The sequence below is a fragment of the Balaenoptera ricei genome, chromosome 7 (genome assembly GCF_028023285.1).
Source record: "Balaenoptera ricei isolate mBalRic1 chromosome 7, mBalRic1.hap2, whole genome shotgun sequence".
Classification (NCBI taxonomy): Eukaryota; Metazoa; Chordata; class Mammalia; order Artiodactyla; family Balaenopteridae; genus Balaenoptera; species Balaenoptera ricei.
The window spans coordinates 85,792,972-85,818,711 of record NC_082645.1 but is presented as its reverse complement, the minus strand read 5'-3'; the positions used below and the strand labels follow the sequence as shown (position 1 = coordinate 85,818,711).

The 25,740-nt window shown below is 38.9% G+C and overlaps 1 protein-coding gene across 7 annotated transcripts in view; it reads left to right on the top strand.

Moving 5' to 3' along the window:
- The first annotated feature begins 1,025 nt into the window (after positions 1–1,025).
- FTCDNL1 (formiminotransferase cyclodeaminase N-terminal like) overlaps positions 1,026–25,740 on the top strand; it is a 129,482-nt gene continuing 104,767 nt past the window's right edge. For 6 of the 7 annotated variants that reach the window (XM_059927334.1, XM_059927331.1, XM_059927333.1 and 3 more), the window contains exons 1-4: positions 1,026–1,101; positions 3,222–3,348; positions 6,010–6,105; positions 7,669–7,821. In XM_059927334.1, the coding sequence (XP_059783317.1) occupies positions 3,234–3,348; positions 6,010–6,105; positions 7,669–7,821 (364 nt within the window). In that variant the 5' untranslated portion in view covers positions 1,026–1,101; positions 3,222–3,233. Of the gene's footprint in view, positions 1,102–1,208; positions 1,424–3,221; positions 3,349–6,009; positions 6,106–7,668; positions 7,822–25,740 lie in introns of those variants that run through there. The other variant, XM_059927329.1, reaches the window with a different exon arrangement.

Sequence of the window (25,740 nt, the reverse complement as noted above, 5' to 3'; positions counted from 1 at the left end):
CACAGACACCTCTGGGGTGAAATGTGGCAACAGTTTGACAGGCATAGCAGTAGCTTAGGCCAGAAAGGATTTATCCAATTAAAATTATGGGATGAATTCTGGCTGGCAGAATGTAATTACCAGACTTGGAATAGATCCAGGATCCTGAGGTTAACACCCCTCCTCTTGCCAACAACCCTCCTACCTGCCAACACTCTGAGATGGAGAAGGCTGGATCTGACACAATCGCACATAATACTGTTGTGACATCTAAGTACAATGATGATGATGTGAGAAGCATCATGAACCTGATTTTTTTTAACACTCATTATGTTACTTATTTTTATGCCACATTAGGCTAGAAACCAAATGTCCACATAAATGTTAATTTCCTCAAATCTGTGTTTAAAAAGTATAATTAGAAAATAAAAAATAGATTTAAAAATTAATTTATTCCGCCAGAGTAGTTATTTAGTGATTATTTCACTTCAGGAACGAAATTGGATCAAAATGGTGACATTTAATCCTTGTTACATTAAAAAAAAAATAGCAGGTCCTGATTTTTTGGAAGAGAAATGTATTCTCAAGGTTCACTGGCCTAAAAAGAAGGGAAATGCTTAATGCCTGGTTCCTACTCACTGTAACTTAGACTAAATGGGTATATGCTTTTGTCTTGGGGTGGGTCCAGACCATATTCGCAATCGCTCGCGGGCAGTATTTCTCAAAAGGGAATTTATCAAAGATGCGTTTGTGTGTAAACCGGGGAAAAGAGCCCCCTGCTGGTGTAGGATCAGTGGGTAATGACCTCATCATTAGATTCTAATGCCCTTTTAAAAAGTCACCCATTTACTAGAGAATTGTGGAGAGTTACAGGTTAAAGCAGGTGGGGCGGGAAAGCAATTCTAGAGAGAACGTTAAGCTCTCCGGGACGCCTGCACGCGCTCCGGGCCGGTGGGGTCGGGTGGGGTCAGGGAGGGAGCTGCAGAGCCGAGCCGGCGGGCGGCGGGGCTGGAGCGCGCCCGGGCGCCCGGGAGGCGGGGCCAGCGACGGAAGCTGCGCGCCGGTCACGCGCGGCGACTCCGGCTCGGCGCCGTTCTACCCCGCCGCCCTCCGCGCCAGCAGGTGGGTCCCCCAAACCGCGGAGCGGCCGGCGTGGTCGCAGGTTCGAGGCGGGCCCGGGGCAGCGCCGCCGCCGGCCGACCTTCGCTCCGGGGCCCGCCGCCCGCGGACGCTGATACCCCTGGTGGAGTCTCCCGGGGCCCTCAGCGAGTCCCTCGGGTTACCTTTCGGCCCACGTGGCTCTGGGCCACTGCACACCAGAACCTGGGCGGGACCGCGCAGGGGGTCCCAGCGACGGTGTCTGCCCCAGACCTCGCACTACGGCCTCCTCGGCGAGCCTCTGCCGCCCTAAAAGTGCCGACGGTGGTGCGTGCGCAGGACACAGGTGATGTGGCAGAGCCATCGCGAACTGCTCAGCTCCTCAGGGGCCCAGCCGGTTCCTCCGGGGGAGGCAGGTTTTAGGTCTCTCGCCGGAAGTAATCCCAAAGGTGATCGAAGTGGCGGGAGGACTAGGATCACACTCTCTCAAACCACAAAGTGTTTGGGGTCTTGCTCGGGGTCACATTCTTAGAGGCCGAGGGAGAGAAAGACTTCCCCTTTTTACTAACAAGCCTGACTGCTTGCCAAAAGCTTGATATTGCCCCTAGTTTCGGCTTTTGCGGTGAAGGTGGATTTTTCTAACACCATCTTTGTGTGATTTAGCTGTCCACAGGGAATAAAAATGTGGAATGAGAGGATGAAACTAATCCTTTCTTTTGCACTGTTAGGGGTTGCCATAAACACCATTTGTTAAAAAGCATAATTATGTTGGGAAAGTGCCTGATGAGACAATTAAGCTACATAAACACACTGAAAACAAATGAAAGCCAGAAGACGCCCACACCCCTTGTGTAAAGCAATTTTTTGTTTACATAAAAACGAGAGATGTCTGAGCTGCTTTATTACAACAGTGTTATTAATGTCTACAAAATCCTAATGACCGTATTTTTTATGAATTTTCAATCATGAGATGATGGTCACAATATGAAAACCTGAACTAACCATGAAGCCCTGTATCCCCTCTTAGGTTAAAGTGATCAGGCCAACGAACAATCCTAGTGAACAGAAGCCAGTGGATTTATGCATGGAGAACACTATTAATGGCACCACAGCATGTTAGCTTAAACTTATGAGCTTAACGTGTGTCTCAGAGTTGGACATCATTCCCTGCAGTATCCCCACACGGAGAACATTACGTGCCACAAAATGACCCTCATCAAATATTTGCTGATCGAGTTCATGAGGGCCACATTCACTTTTAGCTATATTTAAAAGAGGCCGAAATATGATGGCCTGATCTTAAAAAGGGGAATTATTTTCTTTTTGTTTTGAGATATTGAAATTTCTTTAGTTCATAGTATCATTTGGGGTACAGAAAGGTAACTAGTTGAAAATGCCATTCTAGAGTACTAAGGAGAATCAAAGCAACCACCAAAGCTTGTGTGGAATCATTCCATTTTCAACAAAATCAGTCACATTTTTGGCTGATTATTGAGTAACATATCAGAGTAGTCCATGTCAGTTCAAGGTACAGAGTCCTGTGAAACAAGATTTTAAGCTGATATAGGGACTGTGGAGATCAAAGTACAAGAGAAACTTAGTCATAGAGTTGTCATTTAAAGCCCCCAAATGAGTCCCTTTTGTTAGTTCATATACTGCCCATGGCATGGCCTGTAGAGATACCCTTTCTCTCTGTCAGAATAGTTTTTGTGAGAATCAGCATATTAAGTAATCTGCCTCATTTCTCTTTTCTGCATTTCCCTAGTAATCTCATTTAACAAAAGTATCATGCCTGTTTGAAAACAGGATTAAACTGTGGAAGACAATTCTTAAAGGGAGTAACATACTTTAATGAAGAAGTTTCACAGGACAGAATTCAGACTGAGTAACTTGATGGTTATTTTCTAGTGTTGTTACTATCTTCGTATGTTCATATGTGCATGACCACATATACATGGTTTCCTGGTTGAGTCAATCTGAGGATTTTATCCTTTAGGTGTTACTGAGGAATGAAATAGTGAAGTATTCATATTATGACTGCCTGGTTTCCAAAAAGCTATGATTTTTTAAAAAAGTTTAATGAACGTGAAAATATGAGTGAACTGTAGAAACCAAAATGAAGGCTTCTTTTTCTCCTACTCTAGACGAAAATTACCATGTCTTCTTCCAGACTGGGGCTCCGTTTGGCTGTCTGTTTATTAAACATTTCAGAAGCCAGAAGAAAATACATTGTTGAGAACGTAGCGAAAGCAGCTCTTCTTGAAAAAAATGGTAGGAACAACAAGCAATTAAAGTGAATGTGTAGTGTTTTGATAATACAGTAATTTTTGTACTCTGCTAACAATGTCTATAGAACACTCTTCTTCTTTCTTCTTGAATTTCCCCCCTTGTTCTTGGGCTGTTATAGCTTCTGCAGGACTCCAGGATACTGAGATAGACGACTTACTCAGATGCACATATGCTCTTTTCCAAACGCCTGCATACAATCCAGAGCATATTTCTTCACATTGGAGACAGTGTCTGAAATGCACATTATTCAGGATATTGGCAGGCTCCTGAGGAGGATATATTTACATAAAGGTTTAATGTTTCCCTCATGGGCCATTTATATGATCATTAATAGAATGAGCATAATTGTATATTATGCTTTTTATTCAGCAGGTTAAACAAAAAATAAACTTACCAAATATCAAGTACTCTTCAAAAGCACTCCTGCCACTAAAGCCCATGCTGTCATTGCAGCATTAATATTTCTACTCCATTTTCTCCACATAAAGACTCTTAGGCAGTTGCATTTAAATGATGTGTGTATGATTACTCTGCGATTCAATTCAGAAGACTGAAACTCAAGCCTCCTTACTCCCTGGGCCAGTATTTACTATAAGAGATACTACTCTCTCGCTTTCTTTTTAACCCTTGTTAAAATGTTCATGTGATGACATACAGTTCTAGACATTTGTTTTTACTTTCACACATACACAGAACATAGTGTATTTATAGACTTAACAATCACTTAACTTTGTTATTTGAAATCAACAGCTTTTTGGCAACAGGTGAACACTAGGGTCACAGCCCTAAAGCATTTGAGACAGTCAATTTTAATTTCTGATTGTCATTTTTTATTTGGTTATTGCTTTTCATGAGGGAGAAGTGTTTTCCCCCAGCCCGTTTCTAACGCTGAGCACATTTAAGTTACTGTCTTGCAACTTTGAGGGAGCTGGAAATGTCTGTGAAAATTCCTGATAATTTCTGATAAGAAAGCTCCTCTGGAGTCAGTGTGCAGCTGTGCTTTTGCATTCTCTTTGCAGTAAGAGCCAGCTTGGGCCCCTCATTGTCAGATAGTACATCTAATGGGATTGGGTGAATGTGCAGAGACGTATTCTGTGATTAAGTGACTGGGCAGAGACATTTGTGGAAGCCACACACTGACGGATGCCTGGGTCTCAACTCACAGTTTTTATCAGCTTATTAGTGACAGCAGCTCAAATGGAATTATAGCTATTACACTTGATTACAAATACCAAACAAGTTACTTCTGCTGAGGTTCATACTGACAGCTCCTCCTGCCAGCAGTAATTTTTTTTCTATGTGCATGCTTAAGAAATTTCAGGAGAGAGTGTTTCATTCTTTCAGCATTTGATTCAATTGAATCATATGAAACTGAGAATAAAAGCTTTTCAGAAGAAGATTTAGAATGAAAAAAATAAAATAAAATCGTTTCTTTTCTTCTAAAAGCTTAAGTATGTTGAAAAAATACATAAAAAGAGGTTGTATGATCGTGTTCCTACTCCACCTTTCATAGTTTTAAAAATGCAGGGAAGGTAGCACTAGTTAAGAAAATGACCTGCTGTTTTACAAATACTTTAAAGGCATTTATTTTTAAGTGAGTGCAATAAAACTGTATCACCTATATTTTTTCCAATTAAGCAATGTGAAAACATTTAAATGACCTAAAAGGTCTTATGGAAGGAAAGCTGAATTATAAATTTTAGACCTACACCAGGGCAGCTCTCTGTAGATGCTCATTTGGCTATGAGTGAGTGACATAAGTTTATCTTTTCATGTTATTAAAATTAATAGTGTGGGGCTGCTGTAAGCTCTGTAGTTGCTGTGTGTAACTTATTTTTCCTCTCCTCTGAAAAGATTAATTGTTAAGCTGCCAGGGGACAGGGCGACAAAGGTATAATGGCATAGTGAAAGGTTTAATTACCGTCTGAAAACTTTTGTCCTTCACTTTGAATTTGCTTTTGTAGGCATACGAGGAACTTTTAAGGAGCCTGAACCAGGCTTGTAAACTTCAAAAATAACTACAGGGTTATGTGTGGTTGCCATACAAGGGTATGGCAGCTTTCTCCTTCAGGTTACACATTCAAGTGAGTCACAAGCTGCTGAAGGCTGGAAGTCGTTAACATCTGAAGGCTGTTGGTGGCCTTTGAAAAGGAGATGGTGGAGTCAGAACAGTTTCTAATAGGCAGGTGCACGTATCCCAGAAACCTCTGCTCCAGGCACTAATTGGCCTATCCTAGTTTTTCCAGATGTTAGATTTTGATTTCTGGGTTTGGAAGGAAAAATTGACAAGGCCTAGAAGATGAGATTGATAAGGAACAGAATTTAGAGTGATATGATCTGGCGATTGAAAGAAGAGCTACCATCTTAGTCTGAGTTAAGAGAACTTTGGCAAGTTCAGAAGCAAGTGCCGGAAAAGTTCTCTCATAGACACCAAAGCCTAGTATCTGAGCTGAGCCATCTGCTTGTAGTGGGCATTACTGTCTACAAATTTCATGATTAGTCAGTGTCACTTCAGAGGTCACCCCCCAGAATTTTTCTCTTAAACTATTAAACTATTTCTATTTAATTATATCAGAAGAAATAAAGTATTAAGATTTCATCACAGAAAAAAATTGTTGCATTTATGTGTTGTTTTCTTTATAGGGCAGAAACATCCTGAGGTATCAGTGCTCAACATATTTTCTGATCAAGAGTACAACAGATCAGTCATTACAATAGCAGCTTCTGTTGCTGAGTTAGGTAAGATTTCAGTTTCTTTTTTTTTACATATGTCTTTTGGCGAAGGGTCAGCTTCAGGTACACCTGAATGCTCTTTAATCACTGATTTCCTGTGTTAATCTGGATACTCCCCTCCATTACATAGGGAGTCTACCTCAAAACTGCATATCATCATTTTTCTGAACATGTACCTCTCAAACATTTCCCATTTCCTCTTCATTAAAATGAACCTTGGGGGTCCAGTATTTAATAAGATTCTTTCCTTGAAGATGATCACATATCCTTTGTGGTTAAGAAAAATATCTTCAGGTTTTAACCTGTGAAGTCATAGTGTTGAAGTCAGCCTTGATTTCACTGATAAGTTGACATGGAATGAAACGTGCTAAGAAGTTGTGTTTTGGGTTGGGAGCCTGACATCTTGAGTTGATCCACTAGGTGAAATGAAATGCGTTTCAAGTCTTCTGTTTTAAGGTTTAGTGGGACAACTTGAATTTGAAGGTTCATAATTGTTTAAACAAAAACCTGTATTATTTTAGTATTGCTTGGTAAAGGGTTTAAAATATTTTCTTTTTTAAAAAAAATTAATTAATTTATTTATTTTTGGCTGCGTTGGGTCCTGGTTGCTGCGTGCGGGCTTTCTCTAGTTGCAGAGAGCGGGGGCTACTCATTGTTGCGGTGCACGGGCTTCTCATTGCGGTGGCTTCTCTTGTAGCGGAGCACCGGCTCTAGGTGTGCGGGCTTCAGTAGTTGTGGCTCGTGGGCTCTAGAGTGCAGGATCAGTAGCTGTGGCTCACGGGCTTAGTTGCTCCACTGCATGTGGGATCTTCCCGGACCAGGGCTCGAACCTGTGTCCCCTGCATTGGCAGGCGGATTCTTTACCACTGCGCCACCAGGGAAGTCCTAAAATATTTTCAAATAAACTTGACTTCAACTTAGCAGATTGTCTTTTTTCAAAAGGTATATTTGTTTGGAAAACAAAGAGCTGATGGATAGTTCCCAGCAGATGTAGGACCGATTATCTTCCTTGTTGTTTAGCTCTCTTGCCAAATGGTCGTACTGCACTGTGAATAAAAACTCAGAGTAATAACATAACACTCTGAGGTGTCTATAATATGTATTTAGATAGAATAATTTAATGAAAAATCTAATTTTAAGAGCAAAACTAAAATACTTATGCTTTTAAAAATTTATGTTTGTGTGTATATTATAAATTCATAAAATATTCTGAAAATAACAAGGAATTTTATCAGATTAATTTGATAAAATTGAAAAAATTTAAAGTAACCAGTTGTAAAAAAAAATACAATACAAAGTGTCTTAAGACTGATAAACTTTGTATACTTCCTCCACTTTGGGTAGTAAAGAGTTAGAAGAAATGTGAAACTTTATGACACTTGGGAGGTGGGGAGAGAGGAAATGTTGGGTCTTTCATTTTTCTTTATTTTGGATGGAAAAACAATCTTCTATACATATTACAGAAAAACAACTGGTGGGACAATAATAAATATAGCTACTTCTTTAGATGCGATTGAAAGTTTAATGATTTTTTTTTTTTTTTTTTTTTTACAATTTTACATTTTTAAGGCAATTCCATTCTGGCTGCCTGCCTGGAGGCCTTCCAGTCAATTGATATGGAGGTTCAAGAGGGGATCCATCCTTGCCTGGGAGCAGTGGACCTGATTCCCATTTACCCTCTCTCTGGTATTGGAGTGGAAGAGTGTGGAGCTGTGGCCAGAAGTAAGAGAAAGTTTGGGGTAGTGTGTTATTCCTTAATGGAAACCATTTTTACAAGTCAGAACAGCTTGTGACAATATAATCACTCCTCAGTTCCCTGGGAAAAGTCAACCTTGAAGAATTGTATCAACAGTAAGCTTCCATGGGTTGCAGTGGCACACTGTGTCGTTGTGACTCGTCCTTCCACTTTCTACCCTGTGACGCTCTGGAATACTAAATGCTGTGGGATGCAGCAAATCAACCATTGTGTCCCTTACAAATTCACGATAGACCATGAGGAGACATTAGAACTCTAATGAGTTCTTTAGACTCTTTGGGGCAGAATGATGGTGTGTTTCACCCATCTGTGTCCTATTTTCTTGAGCAGGAGTAATGATGAGGTTGAAAACCCACTTAAATGTTAACTCCTACCCCTTTTTCCTCTGATTTTTTTTTTTTTTCTTTTTTCCTTGTGCACAACGCTCTTTAAGATTTTCTTTAGAACTGAACTGTCACATGCTTGATTTCAGCCCCATGGGTAAGTTTAATTTGGAAAATTTGAGCTATGTCACTTGAGGTGTTTTTGAATTAAGCAAATTGGGAGAAAAGAAAGACCTTTTGCCTGGACTGTCTAGCTGGTTAATTATGAGATGCAGAGACTCATAACCTTTGGAGAAAAGGCCGCCTTAGGATGATTGCAAACTTCTCTGTATGACCTCAGAAATCCTCTGTGGTGGTGCCTCATTTTTAGGTAATAGGGAAATGTCTAACATTTGGGATGTAGATTTGGACTCTAGCTGAGCTCCATCAAGCGCTGGAAATATGAAATGAGACTTGTTTCCAAAGGTGTATCTCACTCCATGTGCTGCATTTTAACATGACCTGACAATCGATGGATTATTTCCCAGAGAAATCTTGGCCCAAAATTTGCTTTACTTTTCATCTAAGAAAGAGTTAAAATTCAGCATGGGGGAAAATGCATTTCACACAAAAATGAAGAGTTCAGAATTGTCCAGACCAGAATAATGATTATAATGTCTTCAAAACAATTATGTTCAATTACATTAAATCTCAAATTAGCTAGTACATGAAGTTCTTCATTACATCAGGGCTAGTCCACCCCAGATGTTCGGCCAGAGTAGGAGACAGTTGACAACAGGAGGGTCTGGACACAGTATTTCTCCCTTCCTTTGCCCTTTTGCTTCATTGGCAGCTACTGTACCTCATGATTTAAACATGGACATTTCTAATTAAATGAGAGCTCAGCTGCATTCTTGAACTAATTTATAACATTCGATTTGAAATGTAATAGCTTCAATCTTCATCTGATTAAAACCAGTCATATACTGTACATGGTTACTATTTTGATGCTCCAACATGCAGTTTTTATTTTTACATTCTCCTTTCTGCACAGCTGTTCGTCTAATATCATCCAATTTTTTTTTTTGGTTTTTTTTTTTTTTCCTTTTTTTTGGTAACAGCATGCTCAGGCATTCGTATGAGGCAGAAGTATTCATGTTCTAGGATCTCACTATTTTCAGAACAGTGACAGGATGTTTTTCACTAGAGTAACCCCTTGTCAGGGAAACCACGTTAAAATAATTTAACTAACTTTCTTTGGGAGGAAGGGCAATGGAGAACATTCCAGTGACGTAGAAGATAGTAGATATTGACATGTGTAATTCATGTATGTTTTATATGCAAAAATTCTGGATAATATATTTTAGAGCCTTTTGATAGCAGCTGGAAGCTTGCTTATTCCTTAAGGAAGGGATTCTTAAAGTGAGGTCCAAAGTTGATATTCAGGGGACTTATAAATAATGTCAAAATCACTTGTAAGTTTTTATGATGTGCATTTGTGTATACATACATAGATACACTCATAATTTTGCATATAATTTTAGTTTAAGAACTTCGAGAATAAAGGGCACAGCAATGCAGAGTCCTAGAGGTGGAAGCAGCCTGGGCTTGAGGACCTGAAAGGACTGCAGTGTTGCTGGCTGAAACTTAGAGATGGGGTGGGGGGGGGGGAAGGTTAAGAAATGAAGCTCCAGAGGTAATGAGAGGCGAGGTCATGAAGTCTTATATGCCAGCTTAAGGAGTTCACACTTTATCCTAAACGCAGTGGAAACCGTTGGAAGAGTTGTAAGAAAGAAAGTCTATGATTGGCTTTGAACATTAGAAAGATTACTTTGTTTGTATGATAGAGAATGGACAAGGAGCAGGTAGATCAGTCTGGAAAGGTGATGGTGGCCTAAGATAATAGAGAATGGAGAGAATGGGGAGACGCCATAGGAGGTTGGGGTATGAGCAGTGGTATGAAAGTGTCTTCACTTACAGATGCTGCCATGTAAAAAAGGCGACACATAGATCTAGTCTATATTTATTTAAAGCTTATAATTTAAAAAAATGTTTTGGACTTTGGTTTTCATTTTCTATAAAAAAACCACATTTGATCTATTAGGCTCCATTTCATTTTTATCTGTATTATGTCTCTAAAATTTTTCTCCTCCTCCCTTTTTCCCTTCTCCATTCCATCCTTCCCTCTCTGCCTTCTTTTCTCCTTCCTTTCCTCTCTTTGCTTCTTTTTGTTATCGAAATGATACATGAACATGGTTAAAAGTCAAATCTACAGGGTTTGTTCCCCAAACTCTAGATCTACATAACTTCCCTTTCCTCCTCACTCTGTACACACTTCAGTTTCCTTCTCCCCTGAACCAAGTACTTTCAACTATTATTATTTAGGATTCAAATCCAAATATCTGAATATCATACCTGTATTGGTACTTCTTCTTTTTTTAAGTTTTAGGCATTGTCTATTGACTTCTCACTGCAGAAGATGAGAATGTAGCTTCCTTTCACCCACCCCTCACCCCCAACGCACGCACGCACGCACACACACACACACACACACACACACATTTTCCACTTATTTCCGAATTCTCCCTCCTCACCATATGGTTATATCTTGGAACAGTATTTAGTGTCACATTATTATAACTATGTAAACATTATTTACAATGAAGCATTTAAAATGTTATTATTTTACCCTTTCTGTACAACTTTTTCTTTTTGCTGCAATTGATCATTATCTTTTTGATTGTTTGCTTACTTTTTTATATACTTACCACTGGTTTAACCCCAGACTCTGTCACTAATGACATCTCTCCATGCATTCAGATAAAACACACCATGTATTGACTGTTCTATAAATTTCATCTTCTTAAAAAACTATCTTTTAGGGGAATTCCCTGGTGGTCCAGTGGTTAGGACTCTGCGATCTCACTGCTGAGGGCCTGGGTTTGATTCCTAGTCGGGGAACTAAGATCCCACAAGCCGCACAGTGTGGCCAAAAAAAACCCCAACTTTCTTCTAGAACTCTCTGACCTGGCTCAGTTAGGACGAATTGCTCTCAATTTGTTGAGGATGACTGTCATCATGGCATCTCCCATTACTTTTATCCTGGGTGTTCCCTTCATCTTTCTCTATTTTGGATCCCCTGGTTCCTGAATCCCATATCTTCTCTTTTTTTCCCCCTTATTTTATGTCCTTGTTTTGGTGGAACATATCCTCTACTAGCTTTCCAAAAAAAAGTGGGGTGGGGGCAGGGAGAGTACATTTTTGAGAACTTACATGTCTGAAAATGCCATTATTCTACCTTCACACTTAATTTTTAGTTTAGCTAGGTATAGAATAATAGGTTAGAAATAATTTTCCTTTATTTTGAAGATATTGTATCAATTCTCATTTCCATGTTGCTATTGAGACTTCTGAAGCCATTATGATTCCTGATCTTTGTATGTGACCTGTCACTTTTCTCTGGAAGCTTGTAAGATCTTCACTTTGTACCTAGTGTTCTGGAATTTCTGTGATATGCCTTTGTATACGTCTGTTTTCATTCATTATGCTGCATACCTGGTAGGCCCTTTGAATTCTGGAAACTTGTCCCCCAGTGCTGGAAGTTCTCTTGAGTTATTCCATTGATATTTCTTTTTTATTTTTATTTTTAACATCTTTATTGGAGTATAATTGCTTTAAAATGGTGTGTTAGTTTCTGCTTTATAACAAAGTGAATCAGCTATACATATATCCCCATTTCTCCTCCCTCTTGCATCTCCCTCCCACCCTCCCTATCCCACCCCTCTAGGTGGTCACAAAGCACCAAGCTGATCTCCCTGTGCTATGTGGCTGCTTCCCACTAGCTATCTGTTTTACATTTGGTAGCATATATAAGTCCATGCCACTCTCTCACTTCGTCCCAGCTTACACTTCCCCCTCCTCGTGTTCTCAAGTCCATTCTCTACGTCTGCCTCTTTATTCCTGTCCTGCCCCTAGGTTCTTCAGAACCTTTTTTTTTTTTTTTTTTAGATTCCATATATATGTGTTAGCATACGGTATTTATTTTTCTCTTTCTGACTTACTTCACTCTGTATGACAGTCTCTAGGTCCATCCACCTCACTACAAATAACTCAATTTCGTTTCTTTTTATGGCTGAGTAATATTCCATTGTATATATGTGCCACATCTTCTTTATCCATTCATCTGTTGGTGGACACTTAGGTTGCTTCCATGTCCTGGCTATTGTAAATAGAGCTGCAATGAACATTGTGATACATGACTCTTTTTGAATTATGGTTTTCTCAGGGTATATGCCCAGTAGTGGGATTGCTGGGTCGTATGGTAGTTCTATTTTTAGTTTTTGAAGGAACTTCCATACTGTTCTCCATAGTGGCTGTATCAGTTTACATTCCTACCAACAGTGCAAGAGGGTTCCCTTTTCTCCACACCCTCTCCAGCATTTATTGTTTGTAGATTTTTTGATGCTGGCCATTCTGACTGGTGTGAGGTAATACCTCATTGTAGTTTTGATTTGCACTTCTCTAATGGTTAGTGATGTTGAGCATCCTTTCATGTGTTTGTTGGCAATCTGTATATCTTCTCTGGAAAAATGTCTATTTAGGTCTTCTGCCTATTTTTGGATTGGGTTGTTTGTTTTTTGGCTATTGAGCTGCATGAGCTGCTCGTAAATTTTGGAGATGAATCCTTTGTCAGTTGCTTCATTTGCAAATATTTTCTCCCATTCTGAGGGTTGTCTTTTCATCTTGTTTATGGTTTCTTTTGCTGTGCAAGAGCTTTTAAGTTTCATTAGGTCCCATTTGTTTATTTGTGTTTTTATTTCCATTTCTCTAGGAGCTGGGTCAAAAAGGATCTTGCTGTGATTTATGTCATAGAGTGTTCTGCCTATGTTTTCCTCTAAGAGTTTTATAGTGTCTGGCCTTACATTTAGCTCTTTAATCCATTTTGGGTTTCTATTTGTGTATGGTGTTAGGGAGTGTTCTGATTTCATTCTTTTACATGTAGCTGTCCAGTTTTCCCAGCACCACTTATTGAAGAGGCTACTTTTTCTCCATTGTATATTCTTGCCTCCTTTATCAAAAATAAGGTGATCATATGTGCATGGGTTTATCTCTGGAGTTTCTATCCTGTTCCATTGATCTATTTTTCTGTTTTTGTGCCAGTACCATCCTGCCTTGATTACTGTAGCTTTGTAGTATAGTATGAAGTCCGGGAACCTGATTCCTCCAGCTCTGTTTTTCTTTCTCAAGATTGCTTTGGCTATTCGAGGTCTTTTGTGTTTCCATACAAATTGTGAAATTTTTGTTCTAGTTCTGTGAAAAATGCCATTGGTAGTTTGATAGGGATTGCACTGAATCTGTAGATTGCTTTGGGTAGTTTAGTCATTTTCACAATGTTGATTCTTCCAATCCAAGAACATGGTATAACTCTCCATCTGTTTGTATCATCTTTAATTTCTTTCATCAGTGTCTTACAGTTTTCTGCATACAGGTCTTTTGTCTCCTCTAGGTAGGTTTATTCCTAGGTATTTTATTCTTTTTATTGCAGTGGTAAATGGGAGTGTTTCCTTAATTTCTCTTTCAGATTTTTCATCATTAGTGTATAGGAATGCAAGAGATTTCTGCACATTAATTTTGTATCCTGCTACTTTATGAAATTCATTGATTAGCTCTAGTAGTTTTCTGGTAGCATCTGTAGGATTCTCTATGTATAGTATCATGTCATCTGCAAACAGTGACAGCTTTACTTCTTTTCCAGTTTGGATTCCTTTTATTTCTTTTTCTTCTCTAATTGCCGTGGTTAAAACTTCCAAAACTATGTTGAATAATAGTGGTGAGAGTGGACAACCTTGTCTTGCTCCTGATCTTAGAGGAAATGGTTTCAATTTTTCACCATTGAGAACGATGTTGGCTGTGGGTTTTGTCATATATGGCCTTTATTATGTTGAGGTAAGTTCCCTCTATGCCTACTTTCTGGAGGGTTTTTATCGTAAGTGGGTGTTGCATTTTGTCAAAAGCTTTTTCTGCATGTATTGATATGATCATATGGTTTTTCTCCTTCAATTTGTTGATATGGTTTATCACATTGATTGATTTGCATATATTGAAGAATCCTTGCATTCCTGGGATAAACCCCACTTGATCATGGTGTATGATCCTTTTACTGTGCTGTTGGATTCTGTTTGCTAGTATTTTGTTGAGGATTTTTACATCTGTGTTCATCAGTGACATTGGCCTGTAGTTTTCTTTCTTTGTGACATCTGTTCTGGTTTTGGTATCAGGGAGATGGTGGCCTCGTAGAATGAGTTTGGGAGTGTTCCTCCCTCTGCTATATTTTGGAAGAGTTTGAGAGAGATAGGTGTTAGCTCTTCTCTAAATGTTTGATAGAATTCGCCTGTGAAGCCATCTGGTCCTAGACTTTTGTTTGTTGGAAGATTTTTAATTACAGTCTCAATTTCAGTGCTTGTGATTGGTCTGTTTATATTTTCTATTTCTTCTTGGTTCAGTCTCGGAAGGTTGTGCTTTTCTAAGAATTTGTCCATTTCTTCCAGGTTGTCCATTTTATTGGCATATAGTTGCTTGTAGTAATCTCTCATGATCCTTTGTATTTCTGCAGTGTCAGTTGTTACTTCTCCTTTTTCATTTCTAATTCTATTGATTTGAGTCTTCTCCCTTTTTTTCTTGATGAGTCTGGCTAATGGTTTTTCAATTTTGTTTATCTTCTCAAAGAACCAGCTTTTAGTTTTATTGATCTTTGCTATCGTTTCCTTCATTTCTTTTTCATTTATTTCTGATCTGATCTTTATGATTTCTTTCCTTCTGCTAACTTTGGGTTTTTTTGTTCTTCTTTCTCTAAGTGCATTAGGTGTAAGGTGTAAGGTTAGGTTGCCATTGATATTTCTTCCATTTTCTCAGTTCTTTCTGGAAGCCCCATATTTGGATGTTGGAACTCTTGTATTGGTTCTGTACACTTACTTTCTCTTTTTTTAAATCACTTTATATTTTTATAATAATTTCTTACAAATTTCCTCTACTTTATGTCCCAAGTCTTCAATAAGTTTTTCATTTCCTGTATATTAGTTTCCAAGTGCTTTTACTCTCTGAATGTTCATTTTGGTTTTTTATTCTAAATAATGTCCGTGTCATGTCTCATGAATACAGTGTCAGTGAATAATTTTTGACAGTTTCTTCTTTCTGCATGGTGTCTGTTCCCCAACACGCCTCCGCCACCCCCATCCACACCACCAGTTTCTTTTCTCCTGTTTGTTTTAAAGGCTTTCCTCAGATGTCAGATGATCATTGGTTGGCTGCTTACTCTAAGAGCGGACACTAAAGGACTGAATGGATAATCTGAGTATTTAGGTGGGGTTTGTCGGCTGTAGGCTGATCTGGCTGGGTTGTTTCTATGGGGAGTGCCTGTTTCAGTATCTTTGGGGTCTTTCCTCTTGGGCTGTTCAATTTACTTAGAGAAGGATTCTCCAGTCTTCAGCCTGGAGTATACACACAGTTGTCCATGATTTAGGAGTTGAGTTGCAGAAGAGTTGAGTTGCAGAAGAGGGCTAGAAGAGTCACTGCATTTATTGTGTACATGTTCCCTTAATTCCCCTCTTTTCATGAATCCCCCCAACCCTCAGCTGTATCCCGTAGCTCAGACGCCTTGTGTTTTTACCTTTTGTGTCTTCTGCCAGTTGCCTGTCTGTGTGGAGGGGTTGGGGTCTAACTGCTGCTTAAACAGACTTTCCACCAGTCTCCCTGTTTTGAGCTATGCCTTTACCTTCTCTCCCAGAGTGAGGTCACCAGTTCTGACCATTTCCAGGTGCCAGTGCTCTAAGTCAGGCTGCTTCTCTGCTGTCTGGGGTCTGCGGAATATCCTGCTCTTCTTATAGCTGCTCTCCAAGTTCCAACGCCATTGCTTCTTCTTCCATTTCTATTTGTTTGAGTGAACCAATGCTTTAAAGAATAGACCTCTTTACCATCTGTTTCCTGGGGTATTTGGAAGAAGTGAAAGTAAATATAGGAATCTACGCTCCCATCTTTACTTGGAAGTCCCTACTTCTCTAATTCCTCTTGGTGATTTTGATTATCTTAGATCCTTCAAGAACAACGAATTCACCTAATTTGGAACCAAAGGTAAATTTACAGGAACATTATTCTTTTTTCTGACTTCTAACTCAATATTGAAGGTATTTAGTCTCAATTTCTGGGCTTCAATAAATTTTGTATAGACAGTTTCTCCAAAGGATTACTGTGGGCCATCGTGCTGCCTGTATGTTTTCCACATCTTCCTTACTCGATGGTTCACCTGCAGGAGCCAGCGTCTCTGAAACATGAGCTTGTTTCTCATGCACACACAAACCTCCCTGAGAAGGACTGAGTGAAGGTGGAGGGGAGGGGTCAGAGCAGAAGGTGCTCAGGCAAATCTCCCCAGTGATTTGCCAGTGAAAATGGGCTTAACTAACATGTAGGTTCATAATATTCAGCTTTAAAAGTCTGGACCATAGCTATAAATTTTGTAAATCATATGGAAACTTGCTTTTTGTTTTATGTCATTAATCAAATGAAATAAGGTTTATATGATGCTTTAAAAACTGACATTATTTAGAATATTGGAAAGATAAAATGCTAGTTAAGTAAGTTACATAAGTAAAGATTTAGCTCTTACATGATTGAGTTTTTTTGGATTTATCTTAAAATAGATACAACATTAATGAATTTGATTAGAATTATCATCCTTGTTAGATGATTTTTTGAGTATTTTCATGGCTTAGAGGACATGTGCCATGACAGATTCACACAACATCAACACTTGTGTGATAGTCTTAAGGCCCTTCGATTACCTTATTACAGATTGTCAAAACATGGGCTGATCTGACAAATCAGGAACAACTTTTCACTTCAAGAATTTTCTACTCTGATTCTCCAGTTGCTATGGAGATTGTCTCATAAAACAGCCTTGGATTTTGTTGAGATTAGTCAGTTTAGATGTTGGGTTCTGATATAGTTCTCTCCACCATTAGTACTACCTTCATTGCCATAGCATAAAAGCAATGGTTGATTTTACAAGCATATGTTAACATAGTTTTAGGACATAGCATTTACTTTGACAATTATAGGATACTGCCACCATATAAAAAGCTGGAAAAAAAAAAGGGATTGCGCATTGGGAAAGTACATAAAATATCAAAATTGATTTCCAGCAACTTGAGTACATTCTAACTATGAAGGAGAGTTACCAGGTTGTTCATAAATGCATATTGCTACAAGCTTAATAAATGCAACAGGATTATATCAACCACTGTAAAACAGAGCTACTAATGAGAAAGGAAAAGGCCAAATGGGAGAACTGGGATAAACTAACCTATTCTTCCATGACCAGCAATTACCGATGCACACAGCCATACTTGAAAAAGCTGCTCTCTTTCTCTCACTTTGGCTCTGCAGCAACCTGAAGTCCAAGTAAATTAATACCCCACAGGCACCCCTTGGCCAGTGGGGGACCTGAGCTGGTAGACGGACAATTCTAAGGCCCATTCCAGCAAGACCAAGCTCCAGTTGCTCGTAGCGATGACTAGCTTGATAACACACCCTCGTATTGGCTTTCCCTTCTTCCCTGTTTTACTCTTGGTATATACTGAATAGACTTTATTGAACATTTTGACAGGAATAAATGTACCATAAGAATCTTCTAATTGGGATGAGTAGGTGGAGTGCATGAAACCTTTGCTGCCTGACTGTACATTTCTTGTAATTCTTCCCCAGTCTACAAGTCTATAGTTTAAAACTGGAAGACCCCCCACCACCACCACTTCACCTAGGGAAGGGGTCTCCTAGAATACTCAGGATCAAGCCATGGGTCACTGTGGGAGATGTTAACATTCACCCCTTACTAGCAGAGCCAGCCCTGGGAGCCTCAAAGTTTAGGGGTTCTAAGTTTTCTGATTTTCAGTAGATATATATATATATATATAGCACTCAGAGATTAAATTTATGTTATTGCTGATGGTGTTTTAGAGAATTGGGACCTAATAGGGGATTTATAGCATATGATTGATATGATGCTAACTTTTTCAGCCCAGACTCCTAACGTTTGCTGCGCTTTTCCTGAATTCCTTTTCCTTTCCATCTCTCCTTCCTAGCATATACAGTGACTTCCAGTGTCAAGACCACTAGGATCAGAAAATTCTAAGGAAATAATATAGTGATGCTAGTGGCTTTGATGGACCTATAAGGTTAAGTGCATCAACCCAAGTCTCTGTACACCCTCATGCGTCCACCACCTGGTCTCCAGTGGGCAAGTGAGGGTGTGCTTCTCAGGAGACCCAGAGCATGTGATAATAGTAATGATGACAACACATGGTTATCATGATGTGCTATTACAATAATTATAGCATTATTATTAATTAGGTTATCATTTATTGTGTGACTCAAAATTGCATATATTAAATAACTCACTCTCCAATTTTAATTAATCAAGAAATATATAGTAGGATAATATCTCAAGATGATAATTGTTGTGCTTCTCTTTCCCCCATAGCTTATGCGTGACTGTTTCCTGGACAGTTTTGAGTTATTTGCTACCTTGAGGGGTATAGAATTGTTATAGTGAGAATGAAGAAGTTACAGTCAGTGTTCATGTTTGAATTTTTGACAACCAAAAGGAGAGGGCTTGGAAAAGCAGGTTACAAAGTTTATTCCATAGCAATAGAGTAGAGAAAGAAGAAAGACCACCTCACTCACTGCTCCCAGGAAGATGAGGACTCAGGGTGGGGTTTGGGAGGAGAGCATTACAAATAGTACACTTCTTCCTTTCCCAAATCTTGAACCAATTCGACAGTAGAGAAAGGCAGATGAGAAGTGGAAATACTAACTTTACTACTGTTAAAACTATTATGACAGCTAGGCTTCCCCACCTGGAGAATTAGACAGACTCATGCAGCCAGTAACAGGCAGCACTAGACAGCACAGGCCTGACCCTGGCAAGCTAATGGCAAGGAGGAGGTGGAGCGGAATGTATGTTTCCTGCTGACAGCTAGCTCCTAAGAAGGAAGAGGGGAGAGAGGAGTAGGCCTATGCAAACCCAGCTTCTCTCCCAAACTCCCCATCAGGGAATGGATGTTGGGAGGAAACAAGGCCAATGTTTTAATTTTCTAAGGCTGCAGTAACAAAAGTGCCACAGACTGGGTGGTTTAAACAACAGAAATGTATTGTCTCACAGTTCTGGAGGCTAGAAGTCCGAGATCAGGGTGTCGGCAGGGTTGGTTTTTTCTGAGTGCTGTGAGGGAAGGATGTGTTCCATTTTGGCTTGTGGATGGCCCTCTTCGTGTTCACATGGCATTCTCCCTGTATATTGTCTGTGTCCAAGTTTCCCCTTTTTATGAGGACACCAGTCATATTGGATTAGGGCCCCACTCCATTCCAGTATATGACCTCATGTTAACTAATTATATCTGCAATGACCCTATTCCCAAATAAGGTCACATTCTCATGTCCTGGGGGCTATGAATTCAGCAGATGAATTTTTTCAAGGGGCACAGTTTAACTCATAACAGCCAGCAAGACCAGGAGGACTCTCTCCATGTGGAAGTAAACATCAGTAGTGGGCAGGAAGCATTTTCCTTCAAAAGGAGATTTAATGTGGTGGGCATGGGTGCATGGAAATGAGCATCCCCTGAGAGGTGGTAAAAAGGAGAGGGATTGTGGGCGGGGGGATGGGAGGATTTGATCTGTTTTGGGGGCATGGGGATTGGAGGACTTGACCTGTTTTGGGGGCAAGTGGCAAGAATTAGGGCTAGGCTTGAGACTACTAAGAGGTGGTTGAATGGTGTCCGTGGCCAGTGGCCAGGAAGATGGAAGATGTAGGGGAGCCGAACACATACAAGGAGACCAAACTACCTCATGTGAACTATTTGTTTGACATTTGGAGAGCTGTAGTTGGATGGAAGAGCCACCTTAACTCTTCCTTGCTGTGGGGAGTGGGCTTTATACTGAAGGCTGTTTACACATTGCTGATACATTGGCCAGCAGAAGGATTCCTGGCCATCCCCAAAGCTTAGCCATGTCCCATCTGAACTACTCTTTGGGGTAGTCCCAGCTTCTTAATATCCCCCCTGAAGGAGAATGAGAAGTCCTTACAAAGGGGGTGCACTATATGGAAGCGACAGGCCAATTCCAATCCCCCCCCCACCCTTTACATATGCGTATGTGTGTGTATGTATATATATATATATATACACGTGCCCATAAGTTTTTGATCAATGTGATCTAAACAGTTAAACCACATTGAATGGCTAGACAGGGAAGCCAAATGGTAAGTGGACAGAATAAGAATTTTGCAGCTGAATAAACTTGAGTTCAAGCCCCAGGTCTCCTACTTATTTGCTAGCTGACTTTAGGAAAATTGTTTAGTCTCTTTTATAGTCTTTTTGGTTTTGTATCTATACAATGGGGAATAATATCATCCTGTTAGGATGGTTATAGAAAATAGTGCCCACACGTAAAGCCCCTGGTCCCCTACCTCCCACCAGTAAAGAGCTGTCACTATTTTTAGTGATTCTCTGTGGCCTTATGGAGAGGGTTGCTGAGCAGTGGGGACCCAGGCTATCCCCCTCCACCATAAAGAGAGTGGATCCCTCTTCTCTGCTTTATGTTATCAAGATCCCAAATAAAGTACCTTTTGAGGAAAGGGATTGTGCGACAAGATGTTTGAAAACCACTTGGGCAGGAGATCTCTGAAGTGCTTTCAGCTCTAAAATTCCAAGTCCTAAGTCCTAAGTCTAGAAGACATATGTGTGGGGGAGTTCCCTGGTGGCCTGATGGTTGGGATTCTGCGCTGTCACTGCCATGGCCCGGGTTCAGTTCCTGGTCGGGGAACTGAGATCCCACAAGCCATGCAGTGCAGCCAAAAAAAAAAAGAAAGAAAGAAAGGAAGGGAGGGAGGGAGGAAGGAAGGAAGGAAGGAAGGAAGACATATGTGTAAAATATGTCCCAGACTACTAATACACCATATTTTTATGGATAGCTATATCTCCATGAAATTGTATGGTTTACTAAGGGTTTGGGGGCACATAATTCTTATGTTTTTGATAAGGATAGAGGATAGGTCCAATTTTTTTATTCTATAGCTAGAAAACAGACCTAGAAATATTGAGAAACTTACTCATAGTTTTCCATCTAGGCAGCAGCAGAACAAAGGATCCTCACAACTGTTTATTTGCCAGACCTTGCCTGGAACTTTTTATTAATTCTCTTTTTCAGAATTTCAAACATTACAGATAAGGTTAAAGTTTCCTCTGTCCACCAACTACATTCCTGGTTCCCTGAACCACCCCTTCCGAGTTATGGTATCGTATGCTCACACTCAATCCAGAATTTTCCCCATGATTTTATTTATATCTATGTATGTACTCATAAATCCAATATAGTATTTCTTGTACGTGTTTGTAGTATAAATGTTATTGTACTATACTTTTTAAATTTTTTAATTTAATTTTTTTATTGAAGTATAGCTGATTTACAATGTTGTGTTAGTTTCAGGTGTACAGCAAAGTGCTTCAGTTCTATATACATACATATATATATATATACATACATTCTCTTTCAGATTCTTATACTATAGCTTATATTCGGCAAGATATCTTGGAAATCTATCCATGGTGTTACATATAGCTCATTCCTTTTAACTGCTGTATAGTTATCATAGTATGCATATATCACATTTTTTCTGTTCCCCTATTTATAAGACACTTAGATTGTTTCTTATTTTTTCCAAAACAAATAGTGTAGCAGTGAACACTCTTGAATATACTTTCCTGTATACAAATGTAAGGATTTCTCTAGAGCAAAGAAAAAGGAATGGATCATTAGGTACAAACATTTCAAAATATTTTTACAGATTAATTTTTATATGAAAATTAATCAAATGCCTATCCTGACCTCATTTCATTAATACATAACAAGTTTCTTCTTTGCATTTTATTTTTTACTGCCATGCCAATGGTAAATTGACAGCTCAGAAACACAGTAAAATTACTTTCTCTTAACAAGTACTGTTCGTTTTGAATTATAGACGCTGTTATCAGCATTGCATCATTTGTAAGTTTGTCCTTTAGAAATGAAACGTGATAAACAGTAGCATCCAGTGATATGCAGTAGAGTTTTGTTTTACCCCCTAAATTGTTTTCTGCTCTCTCAAGAAAAAACAGGCAACAGAATGTGTCAGTAGAAATGCAATTTAGGAATTGCACTTGATCTTGTTTTTCAGTCTAATGTTTCTGTTCTTTCATCATAAAGATCAGCTGCATTTTATTTTTTTCCATTCCCTTAGAATAACATCCAGTTCTAGTCAGCATGTTTAATGTACTTCTCAATGATGTTCTAGCACAATAAATTTTCGTATCTCGTGCATGTGTACATATGGTAAAAATTTCTTCAAGTTCTAGCCATGTGGGGGAGGAATATTGCGGTTACTTTGTTAATGCAGTGTGTGTGTTGGAGTGGTTAAGGCCCCGCGCTTTAACTCTCAGCGCTGGGCGTAATGAGATGGCTTTGATGGTGGCGTAAGAGTCTGGTAGGATGGTCACAGCTTCACACTTCAAAGCCGAGCATATGGGGTGAATACTGGGTAGCTTTGTGCTCTTTGGGGATGGTTGGGAGACAATTCTTAACAGCTCTGTTTAATGAAGACATTGGAAAAGAAACACTCCATCTTTAAAATAATTTTGAATTGCAAAGAGAAATTTCCACCACCTCCCTTCCATAGACTAAACTAAGAATAATTTTTCCTAGTCTGCACTTAATTAGAGGCAGTGCAGCATCACAACTACACTGTATTTTCAAATGTCTTCTTTTTCAAAGTACTGTAGCAAGATTAATCAGCCAGTTTTATTTTAGGTATGTGTATGAATTTAGGCAAAAACTTTTAGGGCTATCTGTGTTGCCATCTGAGAGATTTTTATGGCTTCTGGTAGAGGATCTTATTTTTCCTTTTCATTAAAAAATACATAAATAAAAAAATCAACTAAACAAAAAACTTGGCTATATTAAGAGAACTATACTAAAACTAGAGGATGCTTCTAAGATTTCAAGTCTAGCACCCAGTTTAATTTTTAGATTCTGTGCTTTTTTCCCTTTGCTTTTTGTTGAGTATGAGGTGATGGGGTTGAAAAATACTCTTTTTGATTGGTATGTACTTACGAGAATGTGTCAGTAGACTTTTTTGAGTATCATTAGAGTTCTGGTTTAAAAATAATAATAATAAGCCACACTTTCATACCACGGGCCAGGGGAAATAGAATTTATCTATTCCTAGAGGAAAGGGAATGACAGGCTTGAGGTTTTTCCTAGCTGTGCATTTTGACTGCTATCGAAAATGTAACAAAACCAAGCATATCAGTTATGTTCCTTGAGCTGCTGAAATGCAATTCTGTTTAACAGTTAAATCTCAACTCCATTTATACCAGTAGTCCTAAAATGCTTCTGAAAGAAACAAAAGCAGAAGGGGAAAGAATGATATCAAATACCTCTGTAGACATGAGGTGCGTGTTAGCGTGAGGCAGGCAAATACATTTAATGAAAGAGATTCTTAAATACTGTCTTAAATATTGTACATTCTCAATAAAATACTACATTTCAGCCATAGTTAGGTCTGTTACAGGCTCAGAAACAAACATTCGTGTTGAGGATATGAAGCTTAAACTTTCCTGTCTCATTGTGCTGATCCTTCTTTTACAAAGAGGAATAACCAAACTCATAGAAGTCTCTAAAGTTAAGGCTGAAAGTGATAGATATACATGTATAGAAATGACTAAAAATCATTTTCCAGTACATATAATCAGCCAACCATAAAGGTTAAATTATATTTAAAAAAATATTGTCATTAAATTAGCCTTTTTAGAATATGACTTGTGAAAATGGAAAGATCAGAAGTATTAATAATAGTGGTGGGGAAAACTTGTCAAGAATGGAAGAAAAACTAGAAAATATTTGTCTTTTAATAGCAATTTAGGAAGCTGCTTTACCTGTTTCAAGCCGGCATGATGACATCATACTCTGTCAGCACAAGGTGATTCAGATATTTTTCCTGTCTGACATTACTTACTGTCTCAGGTAGACCTCAGCTGCAGGTGACTCTGACAGCTGGGGGCTGGAGAAGAGCTCCTAAAACATGATGCCGGTGATGGAAAATTGATCTCATGGTTTCTCACTAGGGGTACATCGTACACCTGCTGGTCTTAAACCCTGTTCTCATTTTGTTAGCATAGCGACCCCTTACTCTCCTGTGTAGGTTTGGAATGGACGCTGCTATTTTAGGTTTGCAGCGTCCAGCATCTGCAAAGTGCTTAGGTACCAAATTCAATTCATTCACCTTAACAAATGTTGACTGTTTTGGGAGTTTGAAACCTAGATGGAGAAACAAAAGTCCATGATTAACTATATAATACAAGTAGATTAGATTTGATATTCTATCAATAAAAGCTGTAAAATACTACATGAACATGAGAGGGAGAAATTAATTTCAGTGGAGGGGGAGCACAGTGACAAAGCAGGGAAAAGCTCAGAAATTCTGGTTTCTTGGGACTCATTGAAAATGTGAAAAGTTCCTGCTCTGGAAATGCTTGACTTCCCTGTCGGGGAAACAATCGCTGTATGGGAAATGCACACAGAACTATCGCTTTAAATAATAATGTCACTTATCTGAACACTGTGAGACTTGAGCTTGAAGATTCAAGATTTTATCTTGAAATTTATCTTTATCTTGAAATTCAAGATTTTATCTTCTAACAAGCCTGTTTGTTTGCATGATGTGAGCATTTGAAATTACAGTACAGGGGATAATTTTTACATAGATTAATTGTGAAAATAAAAGGATACAATTAAAACCAGTTTTTTTGAATGCAATTTATATAACAAATAAAATAGCTTGCTAGTAACTATTCTTCTGACTGAATTTGAGACATTTCTTTGAAATGCAGGCAATCCAAATTTTCCTCTTCAGCTACATTACAAATACCTACCTTGGGCCCTTGGCTTGCAGTCATTAGAAACATAAAAGATACTTCCTTGAGTATGAAGAGTATAATGTGCTGTCTCTATTGCTAAATATCATTTTGGCTTTGGTGGTCTTTTCATTGTATGAGAATAATGAAATATCTTATTTTCTTCATTGGAGAGTAAGAATTAAATTTGATTCCTTCCACCATGAATTGGTGTAGAAGAGATAATGGAAGAGAAGTGTTGTTAGTTAAAATATATGGGGATTTCTAGTAAGTAGGGACATACCTGTCCAGGAAGGTATTCAGAATTTTCAGAATTTAGAACAGTGGTGTAGACTTACAGAGGGGAAAGGAAGCAACATACCCTGGCTACTGTGCACCAGGCATTGTGCTAGATGCTTTTCTTAGTTTATCTTATCTTAATCTCTGTATCCATTCTATGAGGTAGTTTCTTTTCTTTCTTTTTTCTTTACTTCCTTTCTTTTTTCTCCTTTTCTCTCTTTTTTATCTCCCTCTTTTTTCCTTTAGTTTTATTAAAGGTTTTTTAAAGCAAGTTCCAAAAATCATATTATTTCACCCCTGCATATTTAAAATA